At 43.6% G+C, this 21,597-nt stretch overlaps 1 protein-coding gene across 1 annotated transcript in view; it reads left to right on the top strand.

Moving 5' to 3' along the window:
- The window catches only part of GXYLT2 (glucoside xylosyltransferase 2), an 89,772-nt gene extending 68,992 nt beyond the window's left edge, over positions 1-20,780 (top strand). Inside the window, exons 4-7 of the mRNA XM_044253153.1 lie at positions 5,915-6,166; positions 7,302-7,425; positions 14,710-14,882; positions 20,076-20,780. Of these exons, the coding sequence (XP_044109088.1) occupies positions 5,915-6,166; positions 7,302-7,425; positions 14,710-14,882; positions 20,076-20,258 (732 nt within the window). The 3' untranslated portion in view covers positions 20,259-20,780. The remainder of the gene's footprint in view (positions 1-5,914; positions 6,167-7,301; positions 7,426-14,709; positions 14,883-20,075) is intronic.
- The last annotated feature ends 817 nt before the right edge of the window (positions 20,781-21,597 follow it).

Here is a 21,597-nt window from a genome sequence, read left to right as displayed (position 1 = left end):
CCTGGAGACCAGACAATGTGCCTCATTCTGTCATTACTACTACTACAACTGCCTCTACTGCTATAGCCAAGTGCTTGTTCCCCCAGGTGTGAATCAAGGATCGTAGCCCTGGTGAGATGGGATGATAATGAGACTATGGCATGTCCACTGAGTGTCTGCTGGGTGATTGCCAGGGGCTTCGATCGCCCAGTCTCATTTTATCGGCCCGGCAGCGCCCCGAAGTGGGTGGCCAACGCCACTTACAGGATGAACACAAGTCGCTTGCCCATGACCACACAGTTCATGGGGGAATTGGAATTTGAACACAGATACAGTGGTCGCCCCACTTATCCGCATTTCACTTTGCACCATGTCAGTTCCCCCCATCAAGCACAGCCCAGAAGCAGAGGATCCTCTCCTTCCCACATCCGGTCAGAAGGTCACTGGTAGCCTGACGCCATGTCACAGTGCCCATGTCACTCACCTCACTCCGTGCAGTCACCTAAGCATTTTATCACCTGACGTCATCACAAGGAGAAGGCTGAGGATGGTGCACTAAGGTATTTTTGAAAGAGGCAATAGTCACATAACTTTCATTACAGTACGTTGTAGTAATTCATCCATTTTATTGTTGTTGTTAATCTCTTACTGATTTGTAAATTAGACTTCATCCCAGGCGTATATGTATAAGAGAAAACACAGTATGTGTAGGGGGTTTGTCCCTTTGCATGGTCTCAGGCATCCACTAGGCGTCTGGGAACGTAACCCTCATAGATTGCGGGGAGCTACTGAAATTAGATTTCAAACCCTGAGCTTTTAATCACTAAGTTACACTGTCAAATAACTGAGTTGGGGCAAAACAAACTTGAAGGTAAGCCTGTGAGTCCCCGATCATCTTGCTGCCTGTGGCCAACCTCTGGTCCTCACCAAGCACAAAGAGCCAGCAGATTTCCCTGGGGACAGCCACCCAGGTTAGGGCAGTGAATGGAGCAGGGACAGCAACGCCCATTACAGCCAGCAGGATGAGGTACAAATAGCTATTGTGTGCCCTTTCTGCCCCCCCCTTTCCTAAGAAAACAAAGGCCTCATTTCTGGTGCTGACTGATTTCCATAAGGGAATTAGAATGGCTAATTTTATATCCTTTCAGTAAATATTCCTCTTTCCATTATCACATGGCCAAATGATCCTCTTCAAATTAATACCAGCAATAATTGCTGCAGAATTAGCCTCCAGAGATATCATGTTATAGAAAGAGTGGGTTTTCCCCCCTCCCATCCTGGTCTTTTGTTTTTTCAAATAAAGAGTAAAAAAGCCTTATGTACTAGCTTTCAGTAAAGGTAATAAGCAGATTATGATGATATCAGAAGGTTCAAAAACTTCTCTGCTTGACTTTGACTGTATTAAAGGCTTTTTGTGGTTTAATTATTTTGAAGTGCTGTGGGCATTGATGGCAATGGTAACTAATTACACTTGATACTTTCCAAGGGAAAACACAGAGACTTCTTACAATAACACCATGTGACAGTACAGAAACACAGTACTGACTGTGTAGCAGCCACTATACCAAGTACCTTGTGTGTGTTATTTCACTGGATCATTTGGACAACCTGGGGAGAAGGTGGTGACGATGATGATGCTTTCCACCTTTTACAAATGGGGAACAGAGACCTGGAAAGACGGAGTGACTCATCCAAAGTAACAGGGCCGGGGTCATCCTGCCTGGAATTGAATTCGATTTTTTTCTTGTTTAAGATATTATTTATTTAGGGGCGCCTGGGTGGCTCAGTGGGTTAAGCCGCTGCCTTCGGCTCAGGTCATGATCTCAGGGTCCTGGGATCGAGTCCCGCATCGGGCTCTCTGCTCAGCAGGGAGTCTGCTTCCCTCTCTCTCTTTCTGCCTGCCTCTCCGTCTACTTGTGATTTCTCTCTGTCAAATAAATAAATAAAATCTTTAAAAAAAAAAAAGATATTATTTATTTATTTGACAGAGACATGGCGAGAGAGGGAGCACAAGCAGGGGGAGTGGGAGAGGGAGAAGAAAGCTTCCTACCAAGCATGGGCCCAATTCAGGGTTCGATCCCAAGACCCTGGGATCATGACCCGAGCCAAAGGCAGCCACTTAACGACTGAGCCACGATGCCAGTATGTACCCACGAGGGCCAGACAAGTAACTTGGGAATGACAGATCAGGTGCCGTCTTCTGTAGAGGTAACTCTGTTGTACCTTTCGTTCAGGTTAAAATCCCTCGGGTTGCTCTTGATTTTTGTCTTTGTCTTATGTGGTTCCTACAGCCCATCAGGAAATGCTGTTGGTCCTGTCTTTAAACTCTGTTTAGTATTTAACCATTTCTCACTCGCTGGGTCACTACCCCCTGGGCCAAGCCACCAACACAGCTCACCTGAGTTACCAAGATGCTGTTCTCTCTGGGCTCCCTGCTTCCTCTGTGCACCTTAATCATCTGTCCTCAAGTATAGCATTCACAGTGACCATTTCTCTAAGTCAGATCCTGCGTCAGCCCTGTCAAAGCTCCCCAGTGGCTCTCCTTTCACTCAGAGGAAAAACCAGAGTTCTTCCAAGGGCAAGCAAAGCCCTAAGTGGCCCACATACCCTCTATCCTGGTCCCCAACTCGTCTTCCTTTGTTGGCCCTGGTCCAGCCACAGTGGTCCCGTGCTGTTCTGGAAAAGCACCAGCCTGCTCTGTTCTCATTTGCTCACCTCTTTCAGAGTGACACTTCTCTCCATAGCCCTATTTGAAATTGCAGACTCCTCTCTACCTGGGATCCCTGGTTGTCCTTCCTGCTTTATTCTTCACCTGCTTATGGATTCTATAATCAACATATTTGTCTTATTTATTATCTGACTCCCACAGGAGAGCAGAGGTTTTTTTCTTTCTCGGTCACTGATGGTCACACGTGGCACCTAGTGGACCCTCCATAAATCGTTGTATGAATGTACTGAGGATGTCGGGAGTGCCTGTCCACAAGGACCAGCAGATTTGTCCCTTAGAGGATACAGGCTGTTCTTGCCAGAGCTGTCGGAGTTTTTTTGGTTTTTGTTTGTTTGTTTTGTTTCAAGACAGACATGTAGGGATTTCTGAGAAATCTTCAGTTTTCACAAAATATTGGTAACTAATTCAATTTTTTAAAAAAGATTATGTATTAAAAATTTTTTTAAATTCCGTCATTGGTTGAATTTGACCCACAGGCCCTGATTTGCCTCTGTTGGGTACGTTGAACTGGCTTTGCCATCTTCACTGAAGACATGCAAGTTTTCCAAAAATAGTAGCCATAAAATTTACTCCTGAGTTTTTCTTCCTTGTCCATTGGTCCTAGTCCAGAAAGCTCATTTCTAAAATCAAAGCAGCAGAGGAGGGATTAGATATAGCTCTGGAGAAGGATGGTGTGGAGAGGGCTTCCCATGCATGGGTTCTCAGATCTGGGGCCTATGTGGGTGCTATCTGGTGGGGGCTAGTACTGGTATTTAAGTGCCCTTACATGGTTGTCACTGGTCTTCCAGACATGCATCATCTCTTGCCACAGTGCTGGATCCCGAGCAGTCGACCAGGGCAAGACTTGTAGGAAAACACAAACTGAAATGAACTGATAGGCTAAGTCCCTCTGTGTGTGCTCCTTGTAGAACAAAGCCTGAAAGCATGACCAAACAGGACGCTGGCAAAGGTAAGGGGTAAGAGGCAGCCTCTTACATTGCTGGCCGAAGGCTAAGTCAGTCCATTTGTAGAGAAGTGGTTTGGCCACACGTATCAAATTTACACATGCGTGTACTCTTTGACAAAAGAATTATGTTTTTTTTAAAAGATTTTATTTATTTATTTGACAGAGATCACAAGTAGGCAGAGAGGCAGACAGAGAGAGGAAAGGAAGCAGGCTCTCTGCTGGGCAGAGAGCCCTATGTGGGGCTCGATCTCAGGACCCTGGGATCATGACCTGAGCTGAAGGCAGAGGCTTTAACCCACTGAGCCACCCAGGTGCCCCGAAAATGTATGTTTTATGAACATCTTCTTAGAATAAGAATCCCAGGATTTTTTTTTTTTGAAGTTTGTGTGTTCAATTTGAAGAACTTATCCTAATTCTAAAATTTTGTTAAAATAGATGTCAAGATAATTTCTCTTATAAAATTGCAGGTGATCAATATTCTTAACTTCATTTTACCAGTTGGTAAAATCTGTTCCTCTAGTAGATGAGGAACGAAAGCTAGATCCTGGAGCTGATCACATAAGCTCTGAAATCATTCAAGTCTGAAATTTCCATGATACCTGTATCATACAGTATGCATTTTCATCAATTTTAAATATTGGGGATCCCAATGGAATATTGCCATAATAAAATTCCAGAGATTGTGTGCCTTAAAACACAGAAATGTATCTCCTCACCTTTCTGGAGGCTGAAAGTCTGAGATCGGGGTGCCAGCATGGTTGGGTTCTGGTGAAGGACCTCTTCCTGCCTTGAGATAACTGCTTCTCATTGTTTTCTCACATGGTGGAGAAAGACGGCAAGTTCTCTGGCATCTCTTTTTTAAGATTTTTAAAAAATTTTTATTTTTGTTTATTTGACAGAGGGAGATCACAAGTAGGCAGAGAAGCAGGCAGAGAGAGAGGAGGAAGCATGCTCCCTGCTGAGCAGAGAACCCGATGCGGGGCTCGATCCCACGACCCTGAGATCATGACCTGAGCCGAAGGCAGAGGCTTTAGCCCACTGCGCCACCCAAGTGCCCCTCTGGCATCTCTTTTTATAAGGGTACCCATCTCTTCATGAAGACTTAATTGAACCTTAATTACCTCCCACAGACCCCACCTACGAATACCCATCACACTGGGGGTTAGGACTTCAAATTATGAATTTTGAAAGGACACAGGCATTCAGCCCATTGCAAGTGTTGTTATGTAATTAGGACGATGTTAGGTTAGGGACCCAGAAAAATTAAAATCCTTCCTTAATTAAGTGACCACTAAATTTTGGGAACAATGGTAAAACAAGGCAAATAACACTATCACTAACAGACTTTGAAGTCTCAAACCCCAGGGCAAAACTCGGCTAAGCTAAACAGTTAAGACAGGAGAACTCAATCGCTTTAAGTGGCTGGCTTCAATGAACTGCAACAGAGGTTGGAAATCACAGCCCATGAATGAAGAATGGCTTTTGCATTTTAAACAGTCAAAAAAAATCAAAAGATTTTGTAGCATCTGAAAATTAAATGAAATGCAGATTTTAGTCTCCATAAATAAAGTTTTATTGAAACACAGCCATACATTGTTCTAAGTTTTGTACTATAATGGCAGACTTGTATTGTGGCAACAGAGCCTGAAAGATTTACTCTCTGACCCTTTAGAGAAAAAGTTTGCCAATTCTGATCTGCAAACAAAGCTGACTGATGATTCGTTTTACTAATTCCCAAGACTAAATTTTAGCTGAAAATGTCATTGCACAAGGATGCAGTCATACCCATCAACACTAGAAGAAATGGACCCAGAGACAGAGTATTTACCTCAAAGCCTGGCGTGAGCTGGTCTAGAGATTGTCCACTTCAATTTGTCTAATGCCAGACCCTCCTGTTCCAAGAGAAAACTAAGAGAGAAAGACAGATGGCTTCACTGGAGAATAAAAGAAGAGAGAATCTCAGTCCATGAGCTGATGTGGTCACTCCTTTGAAATTTCAACCCTTACCAAATATACCGTAGGGTCTTGGAATTGAACCATCCTGAATTAAGAATTATTTTCCTTTGAGTCTCTACCCATCACTTAATATTATCCCTGAAGTCAAGGGAGATGGGAGGAATGGAAGCTAAGAGCTTGGTACCCTTTCTAGAATTCGACATTGACCCCTGAAGTCGGTGGCGCTGTTGCCACATCACGCCACTTCATTTGTTTCTGATTTGTTTTCATTTTGTTTTCTCCCTCCTTCCCGCAAACACACAAAGGTGATTCTAAAGGATGTGGATTCACTCCTCTACGTGGACACGGATGTTCTCTTCCTGAGACCTGTTGATGACATCTGGAAGCTTTTGAGGCAATTTAATGCCACACAGCTTGCAGCCATGGCCCCCGAGCACGAAATCCCCAAGATTGGCTGGTACAGTCGCTTTGCTCGGCACCCTTTCTATGGCTCTGCAGGAGTTAATTCAGGAGTCATGCTGATGAATTTAACTCGCATAAGAAGTACCCAGTTTAAGGTAAGGAAATACTTTATATTTCATGTTTAAAAATTGCGATTTTTAGTCATTTCAACAGTGATGTTCCCAGGTTGTCAGTGTATTGATTTTGGAAGTAGGTGGCTTGTCAGTGAGAATGGAAGGAGCCAGGGAAGAGGAAAATATTTGGAACGTTATGAAATATTTGTTCAGGAAAAGTCCAGGTGGTTATGGAATTTAAAGCTTCACCAGAGTTGCTCTTCAGGAATGCTATGTTGCATTTCTGAATTCTATAATGTTGGAACTCTATGTATACCCAAAGCTTCAAAAACCATGGGAAATTTTGTGGAATTTTCCTCAGGATATATTTATATAAGTATACAGAGATATTTGTACAAGGCTGCTCATGGCCTCATCTTTTATCCTAGTAAAGAACTGGAAAGAGCCTAAATGAACATCAGTAGAGAACCTCCAAAAACTTTTTTTGAAAAAACTCGTCCTCCTATTAAGAATTAGATCAATGTATGAGTAAGAGAAATAAGATCTCTAAACAATATTGAGGGGGAAAAGTGAAAATGCAACAAAGCATGGTACCATGAAGTGTGATCTCTTTCATGGCTTAGAAATTTCCGGAAAAATACCTAAGAGAATACCTAATTGTTAACTGTGGCTATTTCTGGGGAAAGTGGGGGTGGAGATGGAAGGAAGATGGAGGAACAATATTTTTACTTTTTAATTTTCTCTTTGTGTGCTGTTTGAATTATTTAGTCTATGAATGTGTTGCTTTTATTTTAAAAGCAAATTATATTAAGACAAGGAAAAGGTGTTTTTCCTTAGATACATTAAATCTGCTATCTGTACTTTGTTCCTTCACTTCTGAGGCAAGAATTAAGCATGAGAAGAGGAGGTTCAATTTGGGCACAGTTTTCTTAGTAGAAATGATAGCCCCAGCTACTGGTTCCTGGTCCCTCTTGTATCCATGTGTTAACCATCCTGCAAAACTCTATGGTTTCCAGCTCTAATTTTGCTTTGAACTATGTCTTGAGGCTAGCAGGACCCCTACTGTATTTGCTTCATTCCTGGAGGGTTTGGGGGAACCAGTTCCTCTCCATCATTTCTCAGGGGATAGGATGTATTTGCTTTGCCTCAGCCCCTCTGATGGTTTTCTCTTTTGCAGAACAGCATGATTCCAACAGGCTTGGCTTGGGAGGACATGTTGTACCCTCTGTACCAGAAGTACAAGAATGCCATCACGTGGGGAGACCAGGATTTATTAAATATTATTTTTTATTTCAATCCAGGTAGGCTCTCTTGTGAGAATGCTGTTTGTGTAGGAGTCCGCCCACCGCACCGCCCAAAGCACATTCCAGCCGGGTCTGCAACTGACTGAGCTCGAATTGCGCCTGGGTTCCCCTGTGAAGTGTGCCCTTTCATTCACACACACCACCACCCGCCCCCAACAGGCTCCCCCCACCCCGCCCCACCCCCGGGAGTGGCCCTCCTGCTGCTGACACAAAAGGCCAAATGTTGCAACCTCCAACACTAGACTCCATTTTTGGAGAATATCTCTTCGAGTTTGGCCACACCATTCTTCTAAGAAGTGTGGTCAGAATTAATGGCAGGGTGCAGAACTGAATGCCAGCTTTGTAAGCTAGACAGGAGGCCTTCCATGGCTAAACAATTGCTAGACTGAAGGGAATTGATTCCTGGAATCCCTATGGTTAAGTGACTTGTTCAGGGTTTGTTCAGGGTTCAATGAGCCTAGAATAAGGACTTAGATTCCCCAATTCCTTTTTCTTTTTAGGTGAGGCAAAAAAAAAAAAAAAAAATCCTTATATTGTATCAGTGATTTGGTGGAGTTGGGGGAGGAAGGGAGATGAAAATTTCTGATCTGTATTTGTTGTTGTTGACGCCTAAAACTAATAAAATTTCCTCTTTTCTTTCTTCTTTGCTAAAACCTTATTTAATGTTGCTAAAATGTCTTCTCGAGGAAGATCTTTGGCGGGGGGTGGGGGGAGCACTCATTACCCAGACCTATTGAGTTCATTTCTTTGTCTTTACAAAATCTTAAAATAGAAACTCCTATCTGTAAAGGCTTCCACCTATGATAACCTGTCACTCGGGAAGCACCTACTATGTACTTGAATTTTTTTTTTTAAATAAAACTCTGAAATAAAACCTAATCCCATAGGTCTTTGGATCTAGGAGGAGCAAATCCTGGGAAAGAAAAAAAAAAAAGCAGATTGAAAGAGTTCCTGGGGAAATTCCCACTACGAATTCATTAGATTCAAAGTCTTGGCTATTTGCTGGTGGCATGTTTTAATCCGGTTTCCCTCTGACAGTAACAGGAACTTTAAGGTTCCTGGTAATGAACTGTTAAGGTGCCTCCTCCTTATCTTCCTATGCAGATTTCATCTTTTTTCTAGGTGTAGATGGATTGGTTAGGACTCTTGGCTGCATGTAAAAGACCCCCGGAGTTAGTCCAAGTACAAAGCATCCTTTTTTTTTTTAAAGATTTATTTATTTATTTGACAGACAGACACCACAAATAGCCAGAGAGGCACGCAGAGAGAGGGGGGGAAGTCTGGTGTCTGCTAGAAACTGAGGCAGGAAGGCCAGCAGGTTGGGCCCAGGACCTAAGGCAGGAGAGGGAGAATGAGGGGGAGGCCAGCGTGGGCTTGCTTTCTCTAACTGACATTGCTTATTCTCCTCTTTGTGGACCTCTTTCTCTGCTCCTCAAAGTACCACACGTTTCATACTCCTGGTTACGCATGTGCAAAGATGTACTCCAGCCACTTTCCAAATTCCCCTGGGGGAGAAACCAGATGGTTCCAGTGTGGGTCAGCTAGGTCAGGAGCGGGCTGCTAAGAAATAATGGCTGACGCTTATTATTTACTCAGTGCCAGGTGCTGGTCTAAGCATTATCTTCTTTAATCCTCACAACCACCCTGAGAATATAATCCCCATTTTACCAACAAACATACCAAGGGAAAGAGAGTTCGGTAATTTGCAGCACTGCTAACAAGTGACGGAGCAGGGATACAAACCCAGACAGCTCTGACATCCGCCTTCTGGGTTTGGGGGAGAGGGGAAGTTCTAAGAGAGGGGCAGTCCTAGAAAGCTGGCGGGGACATCCCAAAATGTATCTCTGCACTGAATTATTTGTCCTTTACATATTGCATTTTCCTCTCTCTTATGTGGCTGAAACTATCTTTTAGAAGCCCATCTGGACATATTCCCAAGCAGGAATTCTAAAGATGCGCACAGTTTCCTCCCCACAAATCCTCTTAGCTTGTTGCAGATTATTTGAGGACGTGATCAGTGAGTAAATAATACTTGAAGGCAGTTGTAAGCAGCTTTGCAATTAGACAGGAGCCCTTGTCTTTAATTGGAGCTGAAAACCAGCTGAGTTTGTTGGCTTCTGTACGCCCCATCTTAAATCCGTTGAGTACTCGAATCTCATCGAATACTTTGAAGTTGTTCTAAACCCTGGTTCTGAAGAGTACCAATAACCAAGTTTTCTGGCTTTCAATCGGCGAGTTCTTAGGTGACTCCTTGATGGTTCTTTGTGTGACCTGCATTCGGTTGTCCTTTCTCATACTTCATTAAATATGAGATCTTTGAACTGAAACCCATCGAAGCCCTTCACATGATAAGCTCTTTCTTTGTTTATATTGTGATCACTTTCTGTTAGCCAAAAAACTATTTAGAAAAAAGATTGGTCATTTTTATCCCTAGAAAGGATGGAGGGAGAGGCAGGAGAGGAGATTGGCCTGGAGAAGGGAGATGAACATGCTTATTGTTATGGTCCTTTGGGTTGCCATGGACAAAGAAGCAATGCACAAGGGGTGCCTAGGTGGCTCAGTAGGTTAAGCATCTGCCTTTGATGCTTAACCTAGTGATCCCAGCATCCTGGGATCAAGCCCCACATTGAGCCTCTTCTCCCTCTGCCTGCTGCTCCCCTCCTGCTTATTCCCCCTCTCCATCTCTCTTTCTCTCTCTCTCTCTGACTAATAAATAAAATCTTAAAAAAAAAAAAAAAGGAATGCACAAAAAACCTGAGCACATGTCTGGAGTGATATTATTATTATTATAGCCTTCTGTAGCCAATAATCAACTTTTAAAAATAAAAGTCATCCGTTTAAAAATATTTTAAAACTTTTGCCATAATTAGATAGTAAATTCCTGTGGGTATGTAACTGTAGAGCTGGGTACTAGACAGGAGGAGAGAGCTAAAGCTCAGGAGGGACATGCAGGTCCCTCAGCCCACAGGACATTTCCTGGCAGGTGAGCCAAGATAGCTCCTTGAAGGGGTGGAAGACAGAGCTCAGAGCTCTGCGTGTAAATTCAAGTTGAGAGCAGAGTTCTCTAAAAAGGGTAGATTTGACCGAAGCCAGAAGAGCACGCTACACAGAAAGATATGCTTTGATTAATATATTTAGGTTTCAGGGAACAAAACTCAGGCCAGCTAAGGAAGGGACCAAGGGGTGGCCCTGGGAACACACAGTTCACTTCATCCTAGGCCTCTTGGGAACTAGCTTTGAGAAACTGTTAAGGACCAAAGCTGACCTCTCCCTCCCTCAGAGGCCCCATGGCCTCTGCTATCCTTGTCCCTCTCCATGCCTACCTGACTCTGTTCTGTTTCTCAGCATTCTGTTTCACATGGCCCAACCCTGAGCCTACACCGCCTTACAAACCCACAGCCAATGATGAAGCATGTTTGGTAACAGCCCCCTTTGCTTCCTAATTCATATTTTTGAAGAGAGAGAGAGAGAGAGGGAGGGAGAGAGATGTGCCTAGCCCAACCTAGAAAATGATTCCAGGCCCAGCTAAAAATGATTTCTCTTTGGATGGGAGACTACCCATGATCTGGTCATCCAGAGCCAGAAAAGCAAGGCCACTCTTTCTCTCTCTCTCTCCCCCTCCCCTTCTCTCCACCCCTACCCCTACCCCCGCCCCCCCACATGCTTTTGCATGCAGTCCTAGAGCTCCTTCTGCTCCTGACTCCCACTCACCCGGTCAGACCATATCCTGTGAACCTGAGTCTGGGAATCCAGGAGCAGAAAGGAGCCCAGGCGGTGTGATGTTGGCGGTGTTGGCAGCAGTGCTGAAAAGCTGACGTTAATTAGTGCCCACCTGTCAGAGTCCAGGAGCTGCCCCACTTCCTGATTGGGTTCAGCATTACCTCTGATTTTTATGAGCTAGTCCCTCTCTTTCGAAAGGGAAAATTCTTTTCCTTCTTCTTTTTTTTTTTTTTTCTTCAAGCTGGAATCGAAGTTAGTTACTTGCAATCCAACATAGATACATATTTCTTGAATATTTTAGGTCAAAGCAGTCTATTTATATGACAGCTTTGCTGCTGTTATCTTACCCCTTTCAAGAGACAGAATTTATCCCAGCAAAATTAAATAGCTTATCTTTCGTAAAGCACATGCTGATTTCCAAACTCTTCACCAGGATCAGGCCATTTTCTCCTCCTTGAATCCTCCTCCAGTCCTCCATTTTTGACTGTCAAAATCCCATCCTTAGTCTATAAGTCTGAGTTTAGATGAAACTTTACTGAAATATCCTTTCTATGAACCCTGATTTAAAAAAAAAAAAAAAAAAAACATGTTTCCCTTACAAGAGTATAAATTCCCCAAGGGCAGGAGCAGAGCCTTATCATCCAGCAACACCAATGTCTTACATTGTGTGAATGAATTCTTCTTTCAATTACATGCTCAATGTATTTTGTGTTTCTTCCTCTGAAAAATCCTGAAGGGGATTGTAAAGATGTGAATTGAATTCTGTCTGGAATCTAGTTTCATATTTGAGATTCAACAGCTGGGTTTAAGCTGGTCTTTAGGAAATCAATAAACCTCTAAACTTATGAGCAAACGTTTTTAGATATGCCCAGTTGTACCTTTCCAATGATAAGGTCTAAGGCTTTCATTAGATTCTCAGAGAGATCTGTGATCCATAAAAGGTTAAGAATGTCTGGCCACCTGCTTGTCTGGAAACAACTGGAGTAAAACATTTATTACCAAGGTACTGTGTGTCAAGAACTATGCTGAGCTCATTCCCTTTATTTTGTTTTATTCTTCCAGTGACCTAATGCAATAGTTCTTATAACAATTACAATGCTCACAGTCATGATTACAGCTTACGGTTATTACATGCTTCCTATGTGTCATGTGGTGTTCCAAATACTTGTATTTATAAGTTCACTTAGTACTGCCCAGAATCCTACTGGACGAGATATTTACAGTCCTCCCCCATTCACAGATGATGAAACTCAGACTCAGAAATATTATGTAATAATTTGGCTGAGTTCATGCAAGAAGTGGCAGTTTTATCATTCAAAGCCACTGGGTTACTCCAAGGGTACCTGGGTGGCTCAGTCAAAGCCAGTGGGTTGACTCCAGAGCTGGCTCCCTCAGCCGTTTCACTATTAGCATAATAAAGCTGGAGTTCAACCCCAGATAATTTGGCATGTTTTTACTGATTCTAAATTGAGGTCCTGGTAACTCATCAAGGTTATGGAGCTAGGAGGTGGTGGGAGCCAACTTTGAACATAGATCTGTCTGATTTCAAAGCCTTTCTATTTCATCATCAGCCTTGGAGGGCCCTCACTGGGCGTGGTCCTCTAAAGAGGCTTCAAAGAAGGGGAAGGTTTCCTTTGTCCCAGGGTCCTGCACTCTCTGTGAAGAGGCGCAAACCTCCATCACCAAACTCAGATGCCACAAAGGCAGGAACCAGATTTTCTTTGTCCACTGCATACTTAGCCCGCACTCAATAAATATTTGTTGATTCAATCAGCATATTTACAAAAACAGAGATGGATTCTAGGGCAATTCACTCAGCAGGGAACATTAGCAGGTGCTTAAACAGGGATTCAATTGCAAATACCCAGGCAGGTATCATAACTGAGCGAAGTGATTCAAAAGGTTATGAAAGGCCATCCCTGGTATGAGGTCAGACGCAGCTTAAAAGCACACAAGCACTTTTAGATATCTTCCCTCATAAAATCCTCATGCCCACCCCCTGCACCGGAGTGCAGAAAAATCACCCGAATCCAAGAGGAGTTTAATTGTAGATAATGTGACTTCAGAATGAGCACTGCTCTCTCCAGCTACGGGAGATTATATTTGTGCAAGTGTGGAAGCGAAGGCAGGTTAAGAGCAGCATCGCGGTGGGAAGGGGTTTTCCTGAGAAAAGGAAGAGGACAATCTCTCAGGATGTCATGAATGATTAGGAATTGGAGGATGCCTGGGTTTCACCATGGCCCGTTAAGACTGATTGGTAGAATTACTACCCGCAGGCCACCAGAAGGGATGTGTGATGATCTCTCCCTTGTTTGCTTTCCATCTCAAAGCTTTCTGGAAGCTGTCTCTAAGTAGTGATCCTTTCCATGAAGAGGGATAGCCATCAACGCAACCCATAAACACATCTCCGTGTTCCTTTTTTGACAGTGGTCATCGATTTGTTCTAATGCTTCTGTGTTCTCACAGGGAGCCTTTCTCCGGAACCAGTGACACACACTCAGAGAGCTCTGATCCCTGCTGCCCTTGCCCCAGCCCCTAAAGGCCTCAAGCTGAGGAGCCAGGAAGCTCAGGGGTCATGAATTTGTTGCTAATTTTGTAATCCTAGCCGTCCAACAGGATCAGAGCCAAGTTTCTCAACCTTGGCACTACGACTCTTGCGGAGGCTGCCCTGTCCATTGTGGAATGTGTAGGCTATCTCCGGTCTCCACCCACGAGAGTCCAGTAGCGGCCTCCTCCATGTATGACAACAGTGTCTCCCTCCAGACATTGTGGAATGGCCCCCCCGGGGAGTCTCCCAACGAAGAACCGCCAGATTAGAGATACAAGTACAAGAACACAAGTGTGCGCATGCTCACCCACAATGTGTGTAGTCCCCTTGACACAGACACTTCTTTCCCTCTTTGCTCTTTGCGGGGGTGGAGGGGCTCCCTTTCACTGTTGTAGGGTTTTTTTTGTTTGTTTTTTGTTTTCCTTCATTTTTATTTTATTGGTTGGTTTTTAATCCAAAGATGAACCTTTGCTTCAATCTTGATTGCAATTTTTCAAGTCTCTCTGTTTCATAAAACCTTCCCCAGGAGTTGATTATAAGTGCTAACACTGCTGACTGACCACCACTGTGTGTTTGGCCTTCGGCCGAGCATTTTTACCTGTGTTTTTAAAATCTAATCATCACGATTCGAGGGAGTTCCTGTCCTATCCATATTACAGATGAGGAAAGTGAAGCATGGGGAGGATGAATGGCTGGGCCTAAGTTGTGGCGTTTTTGAGTGAGAGAGTGGGGTTTGGACCCAGGCTGTCTGCTGCCTTGTTGGCCTCCTTGTCCCTGATGCTTTGCCCTCCTTTTGGGGGGTAAAACCTACGCATCACGAGTATGTGCCCCTTCAGTTCCTGATCTCAGAATATGGACGAAATACGGTGAAGGTTGGGCCGTGAGTCCCAGTCACACTCACAAGCACTGAAATCACATGTGGTGTGCAGTTTTGGGAACGCGGATTTAAGCCCCAGGCACACAGAGGAGAGCGGGCACTGACTGCAGACACGTCTTTCTCTTGTCCCCACCAGAGTGTCTGTATGTGTTCCCCTGCCAGTGGAACTACCGCCCTGATCACTGCATGTACGGAAGTAACTGCAAAGAAGCTGAGCGGGAAGGCGTGTCCGTCCTGCACGGGAACCGAGGCGTCTACCATGACGATAAGCAACCCACTTTCAAAGCGCTCTATGAAGCAATACGGGATGTAAGTGTGCTCCTCCCCCCACCCCATGGAGCAGACGCATGCGTACTCCACATGGAGCAGGACAGGTGCATTTGTCCGTAGCACAAGAATTCCCGCAAAGCACTGAGTTCCACCCCTGTCCCCAGTCTCAGGCACCACTTCACTGTGTCCACTTGCCCTCTCATATTATGGCCACTCTTAATCTTTACAAGTAAGTCATTCATTTTGAGGGGGGTGGGGGGGCATTAAGTAAGTTCATTTAAGGAGGATGTGAAAGACCCAGAAAGAAATCTGGTGTTGTTTGCCATAGCAGAGGGGAATGTGTTAGGGTAAAGGTCAAAAAATAAGAACAAAATGATACTATTCAACTCAAGCTGAGTGGGTTGCCTGGTTGCCAGCCTCCTGTTGAGCAATCCAGTGTGGAGGTGGTCAATTAGGACCAGGGATCAAACTAAAAGTAAAAATCAAGTCTTTATTATACATACTGCAGCGATGCCAGCAAGAGGCAAAAAGAGGCACCCGCTCCCCTGTGTTGCATCCATACCCACCAAAGAGTACTGGTCAACAGACAGAGATCGTCTCAAGGCTCCTGCATCCTTGTGGACCTGTAGGCCAGGGAAGGGGGAAGGAGGGAGGAGTAGAAAGGTATCCCTCCTTTCCCAGGAAACCTCCAAATGGAGGTGTCTGGGATAGGAACGCAGATATGCATTTGAACGTGGCTGGCCAGGGGCAGGGGCCTGAGTTCTTGACCCTGTACCTGTACCCTGACAAATCTGGTGTCAGGAGGGCAGCTCCCCATCCCTCCAGAGGACTGCCAGCAGCCTTGTCATTACCCATAGTTGAGTCTGAAAGACCACACATAGGATTTTGGCCTGGAGCTAGACTTCTCACAGCCTTGGGTCCCCAGTTACTGCCTTGGAGAAATTGATTAGCAAAGTGTTGAGACATTAAAGATGCCTGGGAACTACCTTCTTGCAGTAAATGGGAAGGTTGAAAGAAACTTACTTTGGGGCTTATTGCCTAAAATGCCAGATATTGCCAGCTCTTGCCTCTCATCCCACACTTGGGGAAACGCTACTTTCCACATTGCTTTTTACCTTTTACCTTGATATCACTAGGGGGAACCAGCAACAGAGATTCAAGGATGTCCTTTTTGAAACAGTAATTCCAAGACCTAGAGTAGGGGTCAGCAAACTTGGCCAGATCTACCTTGCTGCCTGTGTTTGTAAGACATGTGGGCTGGGAACAGGTTTGTAAATCATTGGGGGGAAAAAGATATTTCATGACATGAAAAAATTATAAGCAAATTCAAATTTCGGCGTTCATAAATAAAGTCATGTCAGGACGCAGTGACACCCATTCATTTGTGTGTTGGTCTGTGGCTGCTTTCAAGCCACAATGGCAGAGATGAGTATTTAAAACAAACTGTGTGGCCCACAGTGTCTAACATATTTACAGTCTAGCCCTTTATAGAACAGATTTGCTGACCCCAGACATAAAGTATGTAGACTTTGTTAGAAGTATTTTTCTTAAAAATCCACAAAGCCTCGGAGTTTCACAAATGGGCTTTGGTGGAAGCGAATCCCGAGACACAGGAACACATTTTTTTCTGTGTGAAAAATGTGCAGCTTCCTAAGGAGAGTCTCTGGAATTCCCAGAATTTTCTCTGCATGTAAGCTAACACCGTTTTCTTCTCCTACATTTCCTGCTGTTGGTTTTCAAAGACTAGGTGATTTAATTACACAGAAAATTTGTTCTGTACTTAGTGATAGCATCACTTCAGATATTCAAACCCTGACTCTGGGGCAGAAGCATTGAGGAGTACAAACAGAAGTAGATGAGTCTGCTGCAGTCCATCAGAGGCACGTTGGGTTTCTCCTGAGATCTGTCAGCCCTAGTCTGGAATTGAGCAACTGTGGTTCTTGAGTTACCCTGAGTCTTGTTTGCTTTCTGGAGGAGCAGTGAGAAAGCCAAATAATTGGGTCATAAATGATCCTGCCAAATACACCCAGTGACAATCCTCACGTGGGCCTACAAGGACCATTTTCTTTCAGGAGTTTCAATCAGGAATATGACCAACCCCATCCTGAAATGTGAAAAACATAGGCTCCCTCTTGGAAGATATGTTTCCACACTCTCCACTGGGCCATGCACTGTGGGGTCAGGGCTTGGCTGGGGGTGGACAGACCTCAATGCAAGGCCCAATTTTTGTCCCTTTCCCATGATTAGTCATTTACTCTGTGTTCCTATCTTACTGGGCCTCAGTTTCCTCATCTGTGAAATGGAATGATACTATTATCTACCTCATAAAATTGTGAGGATGCAACAAAATGATGGTTTTTAATTTTATTTATTTATTTATTTGTGAGAGAGAGCCTGAGAATTGGGGAGGAACAGAGGGGAAGGGCAAGGGAGGGGAAACAATCTTCAGCAGACTCCACACTGAATGTGGAGCCCCCATGCGGGGCTTGATCTCATGACCCTGAGATTGCAACCCTGAGATCATGACCCTGAGGTCGTGACCTGAGCAGAAACCAAGAGTCAGATGCTCAACCGACTGCGCCACCCAGGTGCCCCAAAATGATGGTTTTTTAGGCTCATAGTGCAGTACCTGACATACCGTTGCACTCAATAATTAGAAGCTGTTTCAAGAATAGAGGTTTCACACTTACCTCCTTTTCTACCTTGTCCACATTGTCTCACTCACTCTCTCTTCCTCGGTCTATAAGTATGTTTCCTCTCTCTCTCATACTATTATTTCTTTCTCCCTTCATCTGTCTCTGAAAGTATTCTTCCTGCCCCTTCCCTTTCCCCCTCCATCTCTTCCCTTCTTCTCTCTCTCTCTCTCGCTTGCACACACAAACATTAAACCTATGTATCCGCATTTGTGTGAAGGGGAAATGCAGTCTCCTCCCATTGTGATCCAAGGAAGTCATCTATCAGATAGACATTCTGTCAGTAAACCTTGCAGCCATCATCTATGAAGAGCCTATTTTATGCAGGAACAATTCTAGGTTCTAGGCACTCGAAATTAACAAGACTGACAAAGCAGTCATCATGAAGCATATACTGTGGGTGGAGGAAAACAGTTAATACTCACATGGACAGAGAAAGAAATAAAAATCATACCAGGTTGTGAAAGGTGTTAAAAGGGAACCAGAACAGGGTGATGGCCTGAGAGTCATGGGCAGGGAAGAGTGTTCAGGAGCTGGGGTCCTCAGGGGTGATAGGTGATAGGTGTTCGATCAGTGGAGGCAGCCACGGGACAGTCTTGGGGAGATTCTGCTAAATAGAAGGAATAACCCAGGGAAATCCCTGGAGGCAGGAATGAGTTTGGTGTGCCCAAACGGCAGGGAGGTGACCAGAAGGTGACCAGAAGGACTGAACACCAAGGAGCGTTCAAGGTCTCATGGAGCCTTGGGAATAAGAGAGGAGTTGAAATCTTATTTTAATAGCAGTGGGAAGCCCCTGCCGAAAAATGATATGGTCTGATTTAGACTTTAAAAATATCACCTTGGTAACTCGGTGCAAGGAGGCAAGAGTGAGAACACTAGGGCTATTTATGAAGAGTTACTGTAGCCTTTGAGGTGAGACATGGGGGCAACAGGAAGGTGGGCAGCGGTGGTCACATGCAGGCATCATGGTGAAGACAGATTTTACAGTGCCTGCTGATACACTAGATGAGGGATGTGGGGGAAAGAGAAAATCAAGGTTGCTTCCAAGGCTCTGACCTATTCTCTTCCTGTCACTAGGGACACCATGACCAAAAAGGAGTTTATCAATGGTCTAAATTGTGCTGAGAAAGAAAACTGTTGTCCCAAACATGGTCCTTTTTGTGTTACATAATGCATAATCTCCTTCCAGGAAGAAATTCACATTTCTGATAAACATGCTTAAGCAATATTTCCGATGAACTTTAAAGGGATTAAAACTTGTTCTAGGAAACTAGACACCCACCCACTCTGCTGCCACGCAAGCGTGTACTGACCTTTCACCTTTTTTCGTTCCTTTTTTTTTTTTTCCTGGTCTTTCTGTATAAAATTTCCTTGCCAACAATGAATCTTTGACTTGACCTATTGAAAGCCTTTTCCATTTCAACCAGATTGTAATAAAAATTTGAACATGCTCATGAGTAAGTGGTCAGAAAGATTTATTTTGGGAAATTCTTCTCATAAACACCTTCCATGGGAAAATAAGAGAATTAAAAATCAAATCAAATCAAAAGCCCAACATTAAGTGGGAAAAAAGCCAACAACCAATATTTGGTAACTGAATTATTAACATGAAGTTCAGTGATGATAGATTTTATTTAATGGCTAAACTCTGGACTTCATGAGATTACTATGGACATACCTTAAAGTTTCTTCATTAAGATTGCAACAACTGTGGGGTGCCTGGGTGGCTCAGTGGGTTAAGCCTCTGCCTTCCCCTCAGGTCATGATCCCAGGATCCTGGGATCGAGCCCTGCATCAGGCTCTCTGCTCAGCAGGGAGCCTGCTTCCTCCTCTCTCTCTGCCTCCCTCTCTGCCTATTTGTGATCTCTCACTCTGTCAAATAAATAAAATCTTAAAAAAAAAAAAAAAAAAGATTGCAACAAACAGGTGCTTGATAGCTCAGTCTGTTAAGAGTCCGGCTCTTGGTTTCAGCTCAGGTTATGATCTCAGGGTCATGAAGCCTAGCCCCATGTCTGGCTCTGCACTAACGAAAGAGTTGGCTTAAGATTCTCTTGTTCCCTCTCCTTTTGCCCCCCTCCCCGCCACGGGCATGCATGCATGTGCACACTCGTGCTCACTCTCTCTCTCTCAAATAAATAAATCTTAAAATAAGTTGCAACAAATACAAAAAAATATGGAGAATTCAATGTTTTAATGCAGTAGATTTCAAGTCTCTAGTTACACCTTGCTTTTCTTCAGCAAGAGCCTACTATATAGAAAATATGTTGTTCTTGAAGACACATTTTGATCTTAGATTTTAAGAGCTTTAAGGACCCAAATAAATCATTTTTTTATTTTTAAGAGGGAAAGAAACTGAGGCCCAGGGAAGGTAAGTAATTGCCTGGGATTGCACAGGATTGAATCAGGTGTTGAATCTCCATCCAATGTCTAACCCATGCCGGCTTAATTCCCTGTTTCATTCTTTAGTAAATGTTGTTTGCATTGTAAATGGCATTTCAGTCACTAAACATTTTCTATCATTTAAAAAATCCTTTTTCAGTTTCCCTTTCAAGACAATCTCTTTCAATCCATGTATTACCCGCTCCAGCTGAAGTTTTTGGAGACTGTGCACACTTTATGTGGACGAATCCCACAAGTGTTTTTGAAGCAAATCGAGAAAACAATGAAAAGGGCTTATGAGAAACACGTCATCATCCATGTGGGCCCCAACCAGATGCACTGAATATTTTTCATGTTGTCACAAATGGATTAGGCCTCTCGGGAACAAGGCAACATTCATCTTTAAGCCGCCTGGATCTCTTTCGTGTGACTATTTAATGGTGCTCTGTGATGGTTGAGTTTAAAAGGCCTCATTACATGTTGCTCATTTCGTTGCCCCTAAAAGGAAATATGCTTTAATTTTTTTTAAATTGCTATTTATCTCTTTGGGGTTTTTTTTTAGTTGTATTATTACTCAATTCATATTGTTCAAGCAGGTGGAGCTAGCCATGAAAAGGAATTTTGTGAGCCTTCCAATGCCTGTTAAACATCTGAGACCACGTCAGTGCCATCTCCTGTTGTATATTAATCTAGTATTCTTGAGACTCTTCCTATGCAATAGACACCCCCATATTCTTGTTATAACAGGAATCTATGCTTGTTGTACAACAGAGAATGTTAAACATTTGTAGGGGTGGGTGCCTGGGTGGCTCAGTGAGTTAAGCCTCTGCCTTCGGCTCGGGTCATGATCTCAAGGTCCTGGGATCGAATCCCACGTTGGCTCTCTGCTCAGCAGGGAACCTGCTGGCCCCTCTCTTTCTGCCTGCCTCTCTGCCTACTTGTGATCTCTCTCTGTGTGTCAAATAAATAAATAAAATCTTTAAAGAAATTTATAGGGGATACAGGTCCATGGACCAAAATCAAAATTAGATTAGCCATAATCCTACCAACTGGTGGAAAGATTGTTATTTCAATGGGGGGTTGCTTCCAGCCTTTTTTCCCTACTTCTATATTTACTCGCTGGTTGTCTTTTCCATTGTAATACATATGTGAAACAGTAGTTGAGTGAAAGCTGGCACCTGCTCTGAGATTTTTCTGTAGAGATGAAAATTTAGAGAAAATGATTATGTTTACAGTGCTTTATTTAAAATACGTCTGGCAGAAGTATTCAGATTTCTGCTGATTGGCAGTGTTAAAGGATGAAGCATATCTAGGGGTTTTTTTTTTTAAGAAAAGTTGTTTAGATTAGCAGAAGATTAAATCATAAGAAATATTTATGCAACGATACCTTCTGAAAGGAAATTCAATAATTACGCTAAACCCAAGGGGTCACCTTAACAGAGATGTGATTTTGTGTTTACCTACAGACAAAAACATTTTATCTCTTACCCTAGTAAGGGTGACCTTCTCTCTTCTTTAAACTCTTGGGCAACAGGTGGAAATTAAAGGCCAACTTCAAACTCATGTGTACAGAATAGATAGTTCAGCTGATTCCACTGACAAAAAAATTCACCTTAGAAAGGGCCCTTTAAATAATTTTCCTTCTCTAGGGTTACCCGGCTGTTAGCCAAGGAACCAGGCAG

Source organism: Neovison vison, chromosome 6 (assembly GCF_020171115.1).
Source record: "Neovison vison isolate M4711 chromosome 6, ASM_NN_V1, whole genome shotgun sequence".
In the NCBI taxonomy this organism is placed as follows: Eukaryota; Metazoa; Chordata; class Mammalia; order Carnivora; family Mustelidae; genus Neogale; species Neogale vison.
The sequence above is the reverse complement of the archived record's forward strand: the minus strand, read 5'-3'. Positions and strand labels throughout refer to the sequence as shown.